This window comes from Nomascus leucogenys, chromosome 8, assembly GCF_006542625.1.
Source record: "Nomascus leucogenys isolate Asia chromosome 8, Asia_NLE_v1, whole genome shotgun sequence".
Taxonomy (NCBI): domain Eukaryota; kingdom Metazoa; phylum Chordata; class Mammalia; order Primates; family Hylobatidae; genus Nomascus; species Nomascus leucogenys.
Window position 1 is genome coordinate 1,791,703 of NC_044388.1, and position 17,378 is coordinate 1,809,080.

The 17,378-nt window shown below is 44.0% G+C and overlaps 1 protein-coding gene and 1 pseudogene across 1 annotated transcript in view; one reads left to right on the top strand and one right to left on the bottom strand.

Moving 5' to 3' along the window:
* Positions 1–17,378, top strand: part of FAM186A (family with sequence similarity 186 member A) — a 47,580-nt gene that overhangs the window by 8,637 nt on the left and 21,565 nt on the right. The window contains exons 2-5 of the mRNA XM_030816434.1: positions 6,320–6,539; positions 8,384–8,554; positions 12,640–15,479; positions 15,984–17,021. Of these exons, the coding sequence (XP_030672294.1) occupies positions 6,320–6,539; positions 8,384–8,554; positions 12,640–15,479; positions 15,984–17,021 (4,269 nt within the window). The remainder of the gene's footprint in view (positions 1–6,319; positions 6,540–8,383; positions 8,555–12,639; positions 15,480–15,983; positions 17,022–17,378) is intronic.
* On the bottom strand, positions 3,577–4,053 carry LOC100592677 (annotated as a pseudogene).

Genomic DNA, 17,378 nt, shown 5'->3' on the forward strand with positions numbered 1-17,378 from the left:
TTATTGAGAGTGCTGGTTTTCTTTCTCTTTTCTTCTGCCTATTAAACCTCCACTCCTAAACTCCTAGTGTGTATTCGTGTCCTAAATTTTCCTGGCACCAGATGATGAACCGCAGGTATACAACAGAGACAAGGTAGCTGCTTCAGAAGCTCCATTTCCTTTCCGCAACACCTTGCCCTAGCATCTCTTCAATAAACCAGTTCTGTGAGCTGCTCCAGCAAATTAATCCAACCAAAAGAGGGGGTCTTAGGAACCCCAACTTGAAGCTGATTGGTCAGAAGTTCTGGAGGCCTGGATTTGTGACTGGTGTCTGCGTGGGGGGCAGTTTTGGGGACTGAGGCTCCGACCTATGGGATCTGATACTATATCTAGGTAGATAGTGTCTGAATTGAAATAAAAGACACCCATCTGATGCCCATTGCAGAAATGGTTCCCTGCTTGGTGGCGGGGAGAATCTGCTCCTCCGACCCCACATTTGGTCTAATCATGGAAGTCTTCTGTGTTGATAAGTTGATAACTGTTTTGCTGAATAGAAAAAAATAGAATAGAAAAAAAAAACTGAAAGTTTTTTCCAATATCCATCTGGGATGAAATCATAAGTTGAATTTTTTTGTTTGTTTGTTTTTTGAGACAGAGTCTCATTCTGCTGCCCAGGCTGGAGTGCAGTGGCACGATCTCGGCTCACTGCAACCTCTCCCTAACCCCCCCCACCCCCCAACTGGGTTCACGCTATTCTCTTGCCTCAGCCTCCCAAGTAGCCGGGATTACAGTCGCACACCATCGTGCCTGGATACTTTTTGTATTTTTAGCAGAGATGGTTTTACAGTGTTGGCCAAGCTGGTCTCAAACTCCCAAACCCAGGTGATCTGCCCACCTCAGCCTTCCAAAGTGCTGGGATTACAGGTGTAAGCCACCACATGGGCCTAGTTGAATTCTTTTTGTTAACTTAAAAAAATTAGAGTATATATGAATGAAAATTCAAAAGTGAAAAGCTCAAAGAATTATCTCAAAGAATCACAGAAGCCTCTGGTTCCTCACAAAACAACCACTATTGTGACTTTTAACACCGTAGGTCAGTTCTGCCTGATAAGTGGAATCGCTTGATACGTATTCACTAATGTCTGGCTTCTTTTGCTTCATTCTAAGTTCATGTGATTGACACACATCGTTGTACATAGCCATATTTCATTAATGTTCTTTTTCTTTCTTTCTTTTTTATTGAGATGGAGTCTCACTCTGTCACCCAGGCTGGAGTACAGTGGCGCAATCTCGGCTCACTGCAGCCCGGTTCAAGTGATTCTGCTGCCTCAGTCTCCCGAGTAGCTGGGACTACAGGCACCTGCCACCACACCTGGCTAATTTTTGTATTTTTAGTAGAGACGGGGTTTCACCGTGTTGGCCAGGCTGGTCTCGAACTCCTGACATTAAGTAATCTGTCTGCCTCAGCCTCCCAAAGTGCTGGGATTACAGGCATGAGCCACCGCTCCCGGCCAAAATGTTCTTTTTCTATATTGAGTTGACCAAAACTGTTTATGTGTGGTGTACAACGGTATGTTTTGATATATTTTTACATTGTGGAATGGCTAGATCCAACTACTTAATGCATATGCATTTCCTCACATATCTTTTTCGTTTGTTTCTTTGTTTGTTTGTTTGTTTTTCGAGACAGGATCTCACTCTGTCTCTCAGGCTGGAGTGCAATGGCATGATCTCGGCTCACTGCAACCTCCACCTCCCAGGTTCAAGCGATTCTCCTGCCTCCCTATAGCTGGGATTACAGGTGGGCACCACCACGTCTGGCTAATTGTATTTTTAGTAGAGACAGGGTTTTGCCATGTTGGCCAGGCTGATCTTGATCTCCTGACCTCAGGTGATCCACCCACCTTGGCCTCCCACAGTGCTGGGATTACAGGCGTAAGCCACCGTGCCTGGCCACTTCACATTTCTTTTTGTGGTGAGAACACTTAATATCTCCTCTCAGCAATCTTCAAGTATAAAATGTATTGTTATTAACTATAGTTACCATGATGTATAATACATCTCTTGAACTTATTTCTCCTGTCTAACTGAAAAATTGTATCCTTTGACTAACATCTCCACAATCTGCCCATCCCCAGCCTCTGCTAACCAGTTCTACACTCTCTGCTTCTATGAGTTTGACTTCTTTTTTTTTTTTTTTTTTTTTTTTTGAGATGGAGTCTCGCTCTGTCTCTCAGGCTGGAGTGCAGTGGTGTGATCTCGGCTCACTGCAAACTCCGCCTCCTGGGTTCATGCCATTCTCCTGCCTCAGCCTCCCGAGTAGCTGGGACTACAGGTGCCCGCCACCATGCCTGGCTATTTTTTTGTATTTTTAGTAGAGAAGGGGTTTCACTGTGTTAGCCAGGATGGTCTCGATCTCCTGACCTTGTGATCCGCCCACCTTGGCCTTCCAAAGTGCTGGGGTTACAGGCGTGAGCCACCATGCCCAGCCTTTATTTCTTTTTTCTTGCCTAATTGTCTAGGACTTCCAATACCAGGTTAGATAGATGGTGAAAGTGGGCATCCTTGCCTTGTTCCTAATCTTGGAGGAAAAGCTTTCAGTCTTTCACTATTGAGTATATTACAACCTGTGGGTTTTTCGTATATGGCCTTTATTATGTTGAAGAAGTTTTCTTCTATTTCTAGTTTCTTTCGTTTGTGTTTTTTGTTTGTGTTAAGACACGGGCTCACTCTGTCACCAAGGCTGGAGTGCAGTGGCATAATCATGGCTCACTGCAGCCTTGACCTCCCAGGTTCAAGCCATCCTCCCACCTCGGCCTCCTGACTAGCTGTAACTATAAGCACACACCACCATACCTGGCTGATATTTTTTATTTCTTGTAGAGCCAGGGTTTCACCATGTTGCTCAGGCTGGTCTCGAACTCCTGGACACAAGTGAAACTTCTGCCTTGGCCTCTCAAAGTGCTGGCATTAGAGGCATGAGCTACTGTGCCCAGCCTCTTGTGTATTTTTTTTTTTTTAATAATGAAAGGGTGTTAAATTTTGTCAAATGCTTTTTCTGCATCAATTGTGATGATCACATGTGTTTTTTTTTTTTTTTTGGTCATTCTGTTAATTTGGCACATTGCATTGATTGATTTACATATATTTAACCGTCCTTGCATTCCAGAAATAAATCTACTTGATCATGGTGTATAATCCTTTTAACGTGCTGTTGAATTCTGTTCGCTAGTATTTTGCTAAGGTTTTCTGTATCAATATTCATCAGACATGTTTGTATTTAGTTTTCTTATTTTGTAGTGCCTTTGTCTGGTTTCGATATACGTTGGCTTCAAAGGATGAGTTGGGGAGTGTTTCTTCCTCTTCACTTTTCTGGGAGAATTTATGAGGAGTTGGTAGTATCTTTTCCTTGTTCATTGTGCTATGTATTAGCTTGTAATGTTATTCTTCATCATTTGGCTTAGCAAACTTTGCCTTGGCTCACCTGTGTTCCTGACTTAAATTATTATTTGCTGTAACAGCAAATACACCTAACATCAGAATACTCATTTTGCATGATGATTTGCTTGGCAAAATCCAAATCTTACGCTTTTTTTTTGTTTCAAGTTTTAATCAAAGCTTGTATATAAGATTACTTTATTCCTACATCTTCTCAATTGTTTCTTCCTTGTATTTGCTCTTTTCCTTTCCTACTTGGCAAGATTTGGCTTTCTGTTCAAGGATCTTTTTGGGGTCTTCATCCAGTTTTAGCCTAGTGATAACCACCTTGCTGGGGCGAGGGCCCACATGGACAGTTGTGCCATTAGCCTTTTCCCGTTGCACCCGTTCAATGTAGATAATATATTTCTTCCTGTAAACCTGGACTACTTTGCCTATTTGCTGACCTTTATAGTGTCCTCATACAACCTGAACTTCATCATTCTTTCAGATGGGCATGGATCACATGTTGTACTTCTGTCTCAGCTCTTTGGAAAGAGGGGAAGACATAATCTTCCTGCGAATGTGGGAAGGTGCATTGAAATGCCTTTTATGATTCTTGCTTCGGTCAGAAGTCACAAAGGGATTGAACTTCATTTTGGCCACCCCGGCTTCGGAGATGGCCGCAAAAGGGAAGAGCACTACACACTCTTCTTACTCTTATTATAAGGACTGTAGAGAAAGTTCAGTTTGTCTGAAGCCAAAATGAAAGAATAATAAAGTTGGAAGGGGTGAACCAGTGGTTCTTTACTGTCAGATTTACTGTGCCTTTAAAAAATATTTTTAACATTCTCTTTATTCCTCCAAAATGATATTCACAGATAAACTACCTATACTTTAAAAATTAATATGTGTGAGAATAAGTAAAAGGAAAGCAATTTATAATGACATGCATTTCAGGGTGTAAATCTTAGGTCAAACTTCACTAGAAGTAGACAGAGGCTTGCATCTATATGAAAAATTAAAATAAATATGAAAGATACAAATGGAGGCTGATACAAATTCAGCTTTATTGTACTGGCACTAAATACTATTATCACTAGTGCATAACTGTTGGTACTGTGGTGTTCCAGAATGGTGAAATTTTCTTGGAGAAATTTTAAAGAATTTTTTAAATTGATTTACATAATATTTGTATTCCTGGAAATTGCAGTGTATCATTAAACTGGGCAAAAAAACACTTTGTGTTAATTTTTTTTTTTTTTTGAGACGGAGTTTCACTCTTGTTGCCCAGGCTGGAGTGCAATGGCACGATCTGGGCTCACTGCAACCTTTACCTCCTGGGTTCAAGACATTCTCCTGCCTCAGCTTCCAGAGTAGCTGGAATTATAGGCATCCACCACAATGCCTGGCTATTTTTTGTATTTTTAGTAGAGACGGGGTTTCACCATGTTGGCCAGGCTGGTCTCGAACTCCTGACCTCAGGTGATCCACCCACCTCAGCCTCCCAGAGTGCTGGGATTACAGGCATGAGCCACCATGCCTGGCCAAAAAAAAATTTTTTTTTTAGAGGCAGGATCTCACTTTGTCACCCTGGCTGGTCTTGAATGCATGGCCTCCAGAGATCCTCCCATTTTGGTCTCCCAAAGCACTTGGATTACAGGCGTGAGACACTGTTCTTGGTCTGTGTTTATATTTTATTTTATTTTTATTTTTATTTATTTATTTATTTATTTTTAGACAGCGTCTCGCTCTGTTGCCTAGGCTGGAGTGCAGTGGTGCAATCTCAGCTCACTGCAAGCTCCACCTTCCGGGTTCACGCCATTCTCCTGCCTCAGCCTCCCGAGTAGCTGGGACTACAGGCGCCCGCCACCACGCCTGGCTAATTTTTTGTATTTTTTTTAGGAGAGACAGGGTTTCACCGTGTTGGCCAGGATGGGCTCGATCTCCTGACCTCGAGATCTGCCCTCCTCAGCCTCCCAAAGTGCTGGGATTACAGGCGTGAGCCAGCGCGCCCAGCCTTGTGTTTATATTTTAAAAGGAGTTTGGTTTAAGGCTTGGATAATTATAAACAGATTTTTTTTTCCTACATGAATTCCGGTGAGACATTCAAAAGTCACACAGGATTTGAGACAGTTCTTCACTGTGTGATACTGTCCACTGCACTGTAGGGTGGGCTAGCATTCCTTAGTACCCTCTACTATATGCCAGTAGTCCACCCTCACAATTATTATGACAACCAAAAATGATTTCACAAATTTCCAAATGCCATATATGAGGTAGTAATTACATCCGTAAAAAATTTCTAGGATAGAGTGATGAAGAAAAGAGATTTGCTGATAAAATTCTTTTTCTTCCCCATATACTCAATGTACTAAGCTAATAAGTGATAAGATTCTTGAGCAAAGGAGATAACGAAAGAAAAGTATGTTTGAGGCATAGTCTGATAACTGCTTTCCAGGTAAGAAAGGAAAAAAGAAGCAACTTGCATTTTTTTCTGTTTACTTTTTCTTTCTTTCTTTTCTTTTTTTTTTTTAGCAGCTACAGCTTATAAAGCATTTTCACAAATATTATACACTTCACATCAACTGTGTATTTAGTATCTCCATCATTTTACAGAGGCGGCAGAGGGAGCTCAGAAATGCTGTGATTTATTAAAAGTCATTTTAATGAAAGACCTAGAGTTAAGATCCAGATATGGCTTCAAACCCAGTGCTCTTTCCATTATATCATAGCATTGCTGGGATGATGAAGGCGGAAAAAGGAATTTTTTTTAAGAGGGAAAATTTGGGACTCACAATAAAAGCTAGAATTAGCAAGACTTTAATTGGATAGCTTTAAATTAGCTGTCACTGACATTCTGAGAAGAAAGGTGACCAAAGCTTCTTTTCAAACTGAGCATGCCCCCTTCTTATTCTGACAGGACATTGATATGCAGCTGAGTGAAATAATGAACAATGTGCATCGGATAATGACTCGCTATACTCTTGTTTTTAACTCGTCCTCTGAAAGGAATGTCTCCCTTACAGAACATAAGAAAAAACAGAGAACCATTTTTCTTGAGAAAATGGCTACTTACGCTAAGACTGTTGAAATTAGAGAAAAGACTCTTGCCAACATTCTGGCCTGGTTGGAAGAATGGAGTAAGTTTACAGAAGCGGTTCAGAGGAAAACCATAAAGTTAATGAAAAAGATAGAGAAGAGAATATATAAGTAAATTTTGAAGGATTAATCAGACTAAAGCAGAAAAGACTAAGGAGGTTATTCAGAGAATGGTTATCCTCTATTCCAGTAGGAATAAAATGGGAAAAATATAGGCTCATTCACTTAGTGCCAGCTATGCTGGCCTCCTTGCTTTTTTTAAAGCATGCCAGCAGTGTCTTTATGCATACTATTCCCTTATCTGGAGCATCTTCCACCAGATGGACACATGGCTCATTCTCTGCTTAAATTCCACTTTAAAATGAGATGTTCTCTGACCATCCCCATTCCCTACCACCTGGCACTTTTCCTTACACTTTACCCTTTTTTTTTTTTTTTTTTTTTTTGAGACAGGGTCTCACTCTGTCACCCAGCTGGAGTGCAGGGGCGCGATCTCAGCTCACAGCAACTCCCGCCTCCCAGGCTCAAGCGATTCTCCTGCCTCAGCCTCCCTAGTACCTGGGACCAGAGGCATGCACCACCACGCCTGGCTAATTTTTGTATTTTTACTAGAGACAGGGTTTCACCATGTTGGCCAGGCTGGTCTTGAACTCCTACCTCAAATGATCCACCTGCCTTGGCTTCCCAAAGTGCTGGGATTGCAGGCGTGAGCCACTGCACCCAGCCTACCTTTCTTTATTTTTGTCTATAGCATTAGTATCTGACTTCCTATATAATTAACCTTTTCTCTCTCTCCTTTCACCAGAAGGTAAGCAATATGGAGTCAGGGAACTTGTTTTACTTAATGTTGTATCCACAGCATCTAGAATAGCACACGTCAGAGTAGACACTGGTTGAATGAAAGAATGAATAAACTGGCCAGGTGCGGTGGCTCACGCCTGTAATCCTAGCAATTTGGGAGGCTGAGGCAGGTGGATTGCCTGAGCTCAGGAGTTCAAGACCAGCCTGGGCAACACGGTGAAACCTCGTCTCTACTAAAATACAAAAAATTAGCTGGGTGTGGCAGCATGCGCCTCTATTCCCAGCTACTCGGGAGGCTGAGGCAGGAGAACTGTTTGAACCCGGGAGGTGGAGATTGCAGTGAGCCAAGGTCGTGCCACTGCTCTCCAGCCTGGGTGACAGAGTGAGACTGTCTCCAAAACAACAACAAAAACAACAGCAACAACCAAAAGAATGAATAAACTAAGAATACCAAAAAAGGGAATTTTATTTTGTTGCTAGAAATTTCATGCAACGAGGGTTATAAATACTGGATAATGGCCGGGCGCAGTGGCTCATGCTGGTAATCCCAGCACTTTGGGAGGCAGAGGCTGGCAGATCACCCCAGGTCAGGAGTTTGAGACCAGCCTGGCCAACATGGTGAAACCCCATCTCTACTAAAAACTCAAAAATTAGCTGGGCGTGGTGGCACACACCTCTGGTCCCAGCTACTAGGGAGGCTGAGGCAGGAGAATCGCTTGAACCCGGGAGGCAGAGGTTGCAGTGAGTGGAGATTGCACCATTGCACTCCAGCCTAGGCAACAGAGCAAGACTCTGTCTCAAAACAAAACAAAACACACACACACACATTTTAGGTACCAAACCAAATAGACACTTTTTAATCTTATTCATGTCTTTATGTCTAAGACTCACTATTTAGCCTTCTATTCCAAGTTTCATCCTTTTTAATTTCTTCATAGAGAAAAGCCTCAGAATGGCAGTAAGTGTGAGATACCTATGTTCCCCAATATTACTATATTGAGTAGTTACCCAGTATTATAAGCCTATGTAGCTATAGTTATTTATTTTTCTGCACAAAAATGATTTTTTTTTTACTGTCTTCAAGATGCTGTTTTGTCTGAGATGACTCTAATGGATGTGGATGAACACTACCACTGGATAGCACAAATGGAGTTGTCACCGGACGCATTAAAAGCTATCGAGAACAATGTCAAGATACTAAGCAGATTTAGTACATCTTTCCTCGATGAAAAGAAGAAACAAAAGAAAAAAACATGTAAGGGTGCTTTATGATTTTGGAGTTGGAGTAGATGGAGTTTGACTTTTTCTTAAAGAAACAACTTTTTTTTTTTTTTTTTCAGTCTTGCTCTATCACCCAGGCTGGAGTGCAGTGGCCTGATCTCAGCTCAAAGCAACCTCCACCTCCAGGTTTCAAGCGATTCTCCTGCCTCAGCCTCCAGAGTAGCTGGAACTACAGACGTGTACCACCACGCCTGGCTAATTTTTGTATTTTTAGTGGAGACAGGGTTTCACCATGTTGGCCAGGCTAGTCTCAAACTCCTGACCTCAAGTTATCCACCTGCCCCGGCCTTCCAAAGTGCTGGGATTACAGGCATGAGCCACTGCACCCAGCCAAAAAAAACCATCTTTATTGAGGTATAATTTGCATACATGCTAAGTGTAAAATTAAATGATTTTCTGTGTATTTACAGAGTTGTGCATTTATCACCACAATCTAATTTTATTTTTATTTATTTTAAATTTATTTATTAATTAATTTTTTTTTTTTTTTGAGACAGGGTATCACTCTGTCACCCAGGCTGGAGTGCAGTGGCGAGATCTCGGCTCACTGCAACCTCCACCTCTTAGGTTCAAGCGATTCTCGTGCCTCAGCCCCCCGAGTAGCTGGGATTACAGGCACCTGCCACCATGCCTGGCTAATTTTTTTTGTATTTTTAGTAGAGACAGGGATTTTACCATGTTGGCCAGACTGGTTTCAAACTCCTGACCTCAAATGATCCACCAGCCTTGGCCTCCCAAAGTGCTGGGATTACAGGTGTGAGTCACAGCACCCAGCCAACAATCTAATTTCAGAACATTTCCGTTATCCCGAAAAGATCCCTCATACTAATTTATAGTCAATCCTTATGCCCATCAGCAGCACCACACAGTCACTAATGTATTTTCTCTCACACTACGTTTGTTTTATCTGGATATTTCACACAAACAGAATCATATTATAGGTGGTATTTTCTGTCTATTTTCTTTCAACCTGCATTATGTTTTTGAAATTCGGCCATGTTATAGGGCATTTTGGTAATTTCTTTTCATTGTTAGTTTACACAGTTGCTTGGCTATACCACATTTTGCTTACCCATTCACCAGTTGATATACATATGAATTGTTTCCACTTTGGGGCTTTTATAAATAATGCCATTATTTACCCACTTTTTTTTGGGTAGATAGCTAGGAGTCGAATTGCTAGGACATATGGTAAGTTTATGTTTAACTTTTAAAGAAACTTAACTGTTTTCCAAAGTGACTGTACCATTTTACACTCTCATCAGCAATGTACGCAGGTTCCAATTTCTCCATTTCCTCAACAACACTTGTTATTGTCTGTCTTTTTTTTTTTGAGATGGAGTTTCACTCTTGTTGCCCAGGCTGGAGTGCAGTGGCATGATCTCAGCTCACTGCAACCTCCGCCTCCCAGGTTCAAGCGATTCTCCTGCCTCAGCCTCCCTAGTAGCTGGGATTACAGGCATGCGCCACCACGCTCTGCTAATTTTGTGTTTTTAGTGGAGTTGGGGTTTCTCCATGTTGGTCAGGCTGGTCTCAAACTCCTGACCTCAGGTAATCCACCCGCCTCTGCCTCCCAAAGTGCTGGGATTACAGGCACCCGGCCTCTGTCTGTTTTTTTTTTTATTATGGCCATCCTAGTACATGTGAAGTGGTATCTCACTGTGGTTTTAGTTTGTATTTTCTTAATGGCAAATGATGCTGAGCATGTTTTTTTTTTTTTTTTTTTTTTTTTTTTTTTTTTTTTTTTTTTTTTTTTTTTTTTTTTTTTTTTGGCATGTTTCATGTGCTTATTAAGCTATTTCCATATATTTTTTGGTGAAATATCTATTCAAGTACTTGCCCATTTTTAAAATTGAGTTTTAACTTTTTTTTTTTTTTTTGAGACGGAGTCTCACTCTGTCACCCAGGCTGGAGTGCAGTGGTGCGATCTCAGCTCACTACAACCTCCACCTCCCGGGTTCAAGTGATTCTCCTGCCTCAGCCTCCCAAGTAGCTGGGATTACAGGCGCATGCCACCACATCTGGTTAATTTTTGTATTTTTGGTAGAGATGGAATTTCACCATCTTGGCCAGGCTGATCTTGAACTCCCGACCTTGTGATCCACCCTCCTCGGCCTCCCAAAGTGCTGAGATTATAGGAATGAGCCACCGCGCCTGGCCGAGTTTTAACATTTCTTTACAGCTTCTGGATATAGGGTTTTGTTCTTTTTTTTGACAGGATCTTGCTCTGTTGTCCGAGCTGGGGTGCACTGGTACAATAATAGTACACTGCCGCCTGGAATTCCTGGGCTCAAGGGATCCTCCTGCCTCAGTCACCTGAGTAGCTGGGACTACAGGTGTGTGCTACCACACCCAGCTAATTTTTAAAAACTTTTTGTAGAGACAGAGTCTCATTGTGTTGTCCAGGCTAGTCTCTAACTCCTGAGCTCAAATGATCCTCCTGCCTCAGCCTCCCAAAGTTCTGGGATTATAGGCATGAGTCACCACACCTGGCTGGATATAAGTCCTTTATCAGAAAAGTGATTTGCAAATATTTTCTCCCTGCCTATGACTTGTCTTTTCATTTTCTTAGTGGTGTTTTTGAAGCCTAAAAGTGTTTAGTGTTGATGAAATCCAATAAATGTATCAATTTTGTTTTTTTTATGAATCACGATTTTAGTATTGTACTAAGAACTCGTGTCACTCAGGGTTCAATAAGAGAGGCAGAAGAATTAGTATGACATTATATATAATCCTTACATATATGTAGAGTCCATTGCAACTGGGAAACATACTTTGTATGATTTCTTTTTATTTATTTATTTATTTATTTATTTATTTATTTATTTATTTATTTTTGAAACAGCCTCACTCCGTCACCCAGGCTGGAGTGCAGTGGCGTGATCTCGGCTCACTGCAATGTCTGCCTCCTGGGTTCAAGCGATTCCCCTGCCTCAGCCGACAATGCCACTAGGCATGGGTTTTTCCAGGCTTTGCTCCAAGTCAAATCATCCCCGTAGGCAGTAAAGTTGTCAGTCCTCACAGCCTGCCTCACTCTGGTAGAAGTTCCAGGCCATGGATCTGGCGGTTGAGAATGGACGCAACTCCAAGTTTGCAAACTTTCACTGTTTGTTACTGAGGTTCAGTAGTTTTTCATGAATAAATGCTTCTCAATATGTTGTATGCCTTTGGTCAATTTCAAAGTCCTAAAATAGTTGTTTTGGCAGTTTTGCCCTGTTTTATCTTTGCTTTTCGGGAAGAAAAAGATTGCTGATTTTCTCACTCAGCCATTCTGCAAATCTTTTCAAACGTGTGTCTTTTTTTTTTTTTCAGACAGAGTCTCACTCTGTTGCCCAGGCTAAAGTGCAGTGGTGTGATCTCAGCTCACCGCAACCGCCGCTTCCCAGGTTCAAGTGGTTCTCCTGCCTCAGCCTCCCAGGTAGCTGGGATTACATGCATGCGCCATCACGCCTGCCTAATTTTTGTATTTTTAGTAGAGACAGGGTTTCACCATGTTGACCAGGCTGGTCTTGAACTCCTGACCTCAGGTCATCTGCCTGCCCAGGTCTCCCAAAGTGCTGGGATTACAGGCATGAACCACCAAGCCCTGGCCTTGTCTTAGATACATTATATCTAACCCCAAACTTGTAACTAAAATTAAGTCGAGGTCACAGCTGAGTTCATGTCCTAAACTCTGGAGGCAGAAGTTCTAGGTGATTGCCAGGTACTGTGGCTTGCACCTGTAACACCAGCAGCTCAGGCAGGGAGGCTGCGGTGGGTGGATTGTTTGAGCCCAGGAAGTTGAGGCTGCAGTAATCGTGCCACTGCACTCCAGCCTGGGAAACAAGGAGATCCCCTCTCGACGAAAAAGAAAGAAAAACTTCTAGGTGATTATGTGAAAAGAGTCATTCCTTTAAAAATAATACTGTTTATTTTAGAGCTAAAGTTTTCAGATTAATCTTTATCTTATATTTAATTAGTTATAGTTAATCTAGGCAAAATTCCTTAGGTTTAAACATAGATAGAACACAATGCAAAAGAAAAAAATGCAATCTCACTGTTTTGTGTTTTTTTCTTCAGCATCTAGAGGTACTCTCTGGAAATCTTGGAAAGAAAGAGTTATAAAACGACCTTCAACAGCCCATGCTTTAACACCAGATCAGATGATTAGTGATCAACTTGCAACAAATACAAAGGTTTCAGAAATCCAAGGTATGCTACAGGAACTCATAGGCACCACAATGTTCAGTACATTGGAAAACAATGCTATTAAATATATATCATCAACAATAGTAAACCTTTCTAAAGCGTTGAGTATGCTAAATGATGAATTAAAAGGTGTTAACTTCCAAAGTTCCACTGTGTATGTACATGAGACAAGTGAAGCAGAAAAGGAGCTCTCTCTGAAGATAATACAAGATCTCAGTAACGAAAATGAAATGCTTCAGCAGAAACTTCAAGATGCAGAAGAAAAATGTGAACAACTTATTCGATCCAAAATTGTTATAGAACAACTATATGCAAAATTGTCCACATCATCAACCTTGAAAGTGTTACCTGGACCTTCTCCACAGTCATCCAGGGCGATTATCAAGGTTGGTGATACTGAAGACAATATGGACAATATTTTAGACAAGGAACTTGAAAATATTGTAGCCGAAGTCCAAAGAAAAGAGACCAAGGACTCTGGGATAAAATGGGACTCCACTATTTCATATACAGCCCAAGCTGAAAGAACTCCAGATTTAACTGAACTACGGCAGCAACCTGCTGCTTCTGAAGACATTTCTGAAGATAGCACTAAAGATAATGTATCACTGAGGAAAGGTGATGTCTATCAGGAAGATGAGACTGACGAGTACCAATCATGGAAAAGAAGGCACACAAAAGGCACATACGTCTATGAGACCTCTGGACCAAATCTGAGTGATAATAAAGGTGGACAGAAAGTCTCAGAGGCCAAACCTAGTCAATACTATGAGCTACAAGTACTGAAAAAGAAAAGAAAAGAAATGAAATCCTTTTCTGAAGACAAATCAAAGTCACCCACTGAAGCAAACAGAAAACATCTCTTTTTAACTGAAACAAACAGCCAAGGTGGCAAAAGCGGAGCAAGTATGATGATGTTAGAGCAATTTAGGAAGGTCAAACGTGAATCTCCATTTGACAAACGCCCAACTGCAGCAGAGATTAAAGTGGAACCCACCATTGAGTCATTGGACACAGAGGGCAAAGGTGAAATTAGAAGCCTAGTGGAGCCACTCAGTATGATCCAATTTGATGATACCGCTGAGCCACAGAAAGGAAAAATAAAAGGAAAGAAACACCATATCTCTTCAGGAACTATCACAAGCAAAGAAGAAAAAACTGAAGAGAAGGAAGTGTCGACCAAACAAGTCAAGTCTCATCAACTTGTTAAATCACTCTCAAGAGTGGCTAAAGAGACTTCAGAACCTACTAGAGTTCTAGAAAGTCCAGATGGCAAAAGTGAACAGAGTAACCTTGAAGAATTTCAGGAAGCCATAATGGCTTTCCTAAAACAGAAAATTGATAACATAGAAAAGCCTTTTGACAAAAAGACTGTTCCGAAGGAAGAGGAGTTATTAAAAAGAGCAGAAGCTGAAAAATTAGGAATCATGAAGGCAAAAATGGAGGAATATTTCCAAAAAGTGGCTGAAACTGTGACTAAAATATTGAGAAAATACAAAGATATAAAAAAGGAAGAACAAGTTGGAGAGAAACCTATAAAACAAAAAAAGGTAGTCTCATTTATGCCAGGATTGCATTTTCAGAAGTCACCAATTAGTGCAAAGTCTGAAAGCAGTACCTTCTTCTCATATGAGAGCACAGATCCAGTAATTAACAATTTAATACAAATGATCTTGGCTGAAATAGAAAGTGAAGGAGATATTCCAACAGTCTCAACAGCACAGAAAGACCACAAGGAGAAGGAAAAACAAAGGCGGGAGCAACATTTGCAAGAGGGTCAAGAACAAATGTCTGGCATGAGTCTCAAACCGCAGTTGCTGGAAGAAAGAAGTCTCTTGAAGGACCACTACGAGAAGATAAGTGAGAATTGGGAAGAAAAAAAGGCACGGCTCCAGATGAAGGAGGGCAAGCAAGAACAACAGAGCCAGAAACAGTGGCAGGAAGAAGAGATGTGGAAGGAAGAGCAAAAACAGGGAACTCCAAAGCAGGCTGAGCAAGAGGAGAAGCAAAAGCAAAGAGGACAAGAGGAAGAAGAGCTTCCAAAGTCAAGCCTGCAGCGGCTGGAAGAAGGGACCCAAAAAATGAAAGCACAAGGGTTGCTCTTGGAAAAGGAGAATGGACAGATGAGGCAGATTCAGAAGGAAGTGAAACATCTGGGGCCACACAGGAGAAGGGAGAAAGGGCAGGAAAAGCAGAAGCCAGAGAGAGGGCTAGAGGAACTCAAAAGGCAGATCAAAACAAAGGATCAGATGCAGATGAAGGAAACACAACCTAAAGAGCTAGAAAAAATGGTCATCCAAACTCCAATAACATTATCTCCCAGGTGGAAGAGTGTACTGAAAGATGTACGGCGGTTATATGAAGGAAAAGAGTTTCAGAGGAATCTGAAGACATTAGGGAATCTTCCTGATGAAAAGGAGCCCGTATCAATCACACCTCCCCCCTCCCTACAATCCTCCCCTCCTGGAGCTCTTCCTATTTCTAGACAGCCTCTCACTAAATGCATTCATCTCACCCCTCAGCAGGCCCAGGAAGTGGGAATCACACTCACTCCTCAGCAGGCCCAGGCTCAGGGTATCACGCTCACCCTTCAGCAGGCCCAGGAACTAGGGATCCCTCTCACCCCTCAGCAGGCCCAGGCCCTGGGGATCCCTCTCACCCCTCAGCAGGCCCAGGCCCTGGGGATCCCTCTCACCCCTCAGCAGGCCCAGGCCCTGGAGATCCCTTTCACCCCTCAGCAGGCCCAGGCCCTGGGGATCCCTCTCATCCCTCAGCAGGCGAAGGAACTGGGGATTCCTCTCAGCCCTCAGCAGACGCAGGTTCAAGGGATCACTCTCACCCCTCAGCAGGCCCAGGCCCTGGGAATCACTCTAACCCTTCAGCAGGCCCAGGAATTGGGGATCCCTCTCACCCTTCAGCAGGCACAGGCCCTGGGGATCCCTCTCACTCTTCAGCAGGCTCAGGAATTGGGGATCCCTCTCACCCCTCAGCAGGCTCAGGAATTGGGGATCCCTCTCACCCCTCAGCAGGCTCAGGAATTGGGGATCCCTCTTACCCCTCAGCAGGCTCAGGAATTGGGGATCCCTCTCACCCCTCAGCAGCCTCAGGAATTGGGGATCTCTCTCACCCCTCAGCAGGCTCAGGCTCAGAGGATCCCTCTCATCCCTCAGCAGGCGCAGGAACTGGGGATCCCTCTCACCCCTCAGCAGATCCAGGTTCAAGGGATCACTCTCACCCCTCAGCAGGACCAGGAATTAGGGATCCCTCTCACCACTCAGCAGGCTCAGAAACTAGGGATCCCTCTCACCCCTCAGCAGGCCCAGGAATTAGGGATCCCTCTTACCCCTCAGCAGGCCCAGACCCTGGGGATCGCTCTCACTCTTCAGCAGGCTCAGGAATTGGGGATCCCTCTCACCCCTCAGCAGGCTCAGGAATTGGGGATCCCTCTTACCCCTCAGCAGGCTCAGGAATTTGGGATCCCTCTAACCCCTCAGCAGGCTCAGGCTCAGGGGATCCCTCTCATCCCTCAGCAGGCCCAGGCCCTGGGGATCCCTCTCATCCCTCAGCAGGTGAAGGAACTGGGGATTCCTCTCAGCCCTCAGCAGACCCAGGTTCAAGGGATCACTCTCACCCCTCAGCAGGCCCAGGAATTGGGGATCCCTCTCACCCCTCAGCAGGCTCAGGAATTGGGGATCCCTCTCACCCCTCAGCAGGCTCAGGAATTGGGGATCCCTCTCACCCCTCAGCAGGCTCAGGCTCAGGGGATCCCTCTCACCCCTCAGCAGGCTCAGGCTCAGGGGATCCCTCTCACCCCTCAGCAGGCCCAGGAATTGAGGATCCCTCTCACCCCTCAGCAGGCTCAGGAATTGGGGATCCCTCTCACCCCTCAGCAGGCCCAGGAATTGGGGATCCCTCTCACCCCTCAGCAGGCCCAGGAATTGAGGATCCCTCTCACCCCTCAGCAGGCTCAGGAATTGGGGATCCCTCTCACCCCTCAGCAGGCTCAGGAATTGGGGATCCCTCTCACCCCTCAGCAGCCTCAGGAATTGGGAATCCCTCTCACCCCTCAGCAGGCCCAGGAATTGAGGATCCCTCTCACCCCTCAGCAGGCTCAGGAATTGGGGATCCCTCTCACCCCTCAGCAGGCTCAGGAATTGGGGATCCCTCTCACCCCTCAGCAGGCCCAGGAATTGGGGATCCCTCTCACCCCTCAGCAGGCTCAGGCTCAGGGGATCCCTCTCACCCCTCAGCAGGCCCAGGAATTGGGATCCCTCTCACCCCTCAGCAGGCCCAGGTTCAAGGGATCCCTCTCACCCCTCAGCAGGCCCAGGAATTGAGGATCCCTCTCACCCCTCAGCAGGCCCAGGAATTAGGGATCCCTCTTACCCCTCAGCAGGCTCAGGAATTGAGGATCCCTCTCACCCCTCAGCAGGCCCAGGAATTGGGGATCCCTCTCACCCCTCAGCAGGCTCAGGAATTGGGGATCCCTCTCACCCCTCAGCAGGCCCAGGTTCAAGGGATCCCTCTCACCCCTCAGCAGGCCCAGGAATTGGGGATCCCTCTCACCCCTCAGCAGGCCCAGGAATTGAGGATCCCTCTCACCCCTCAGC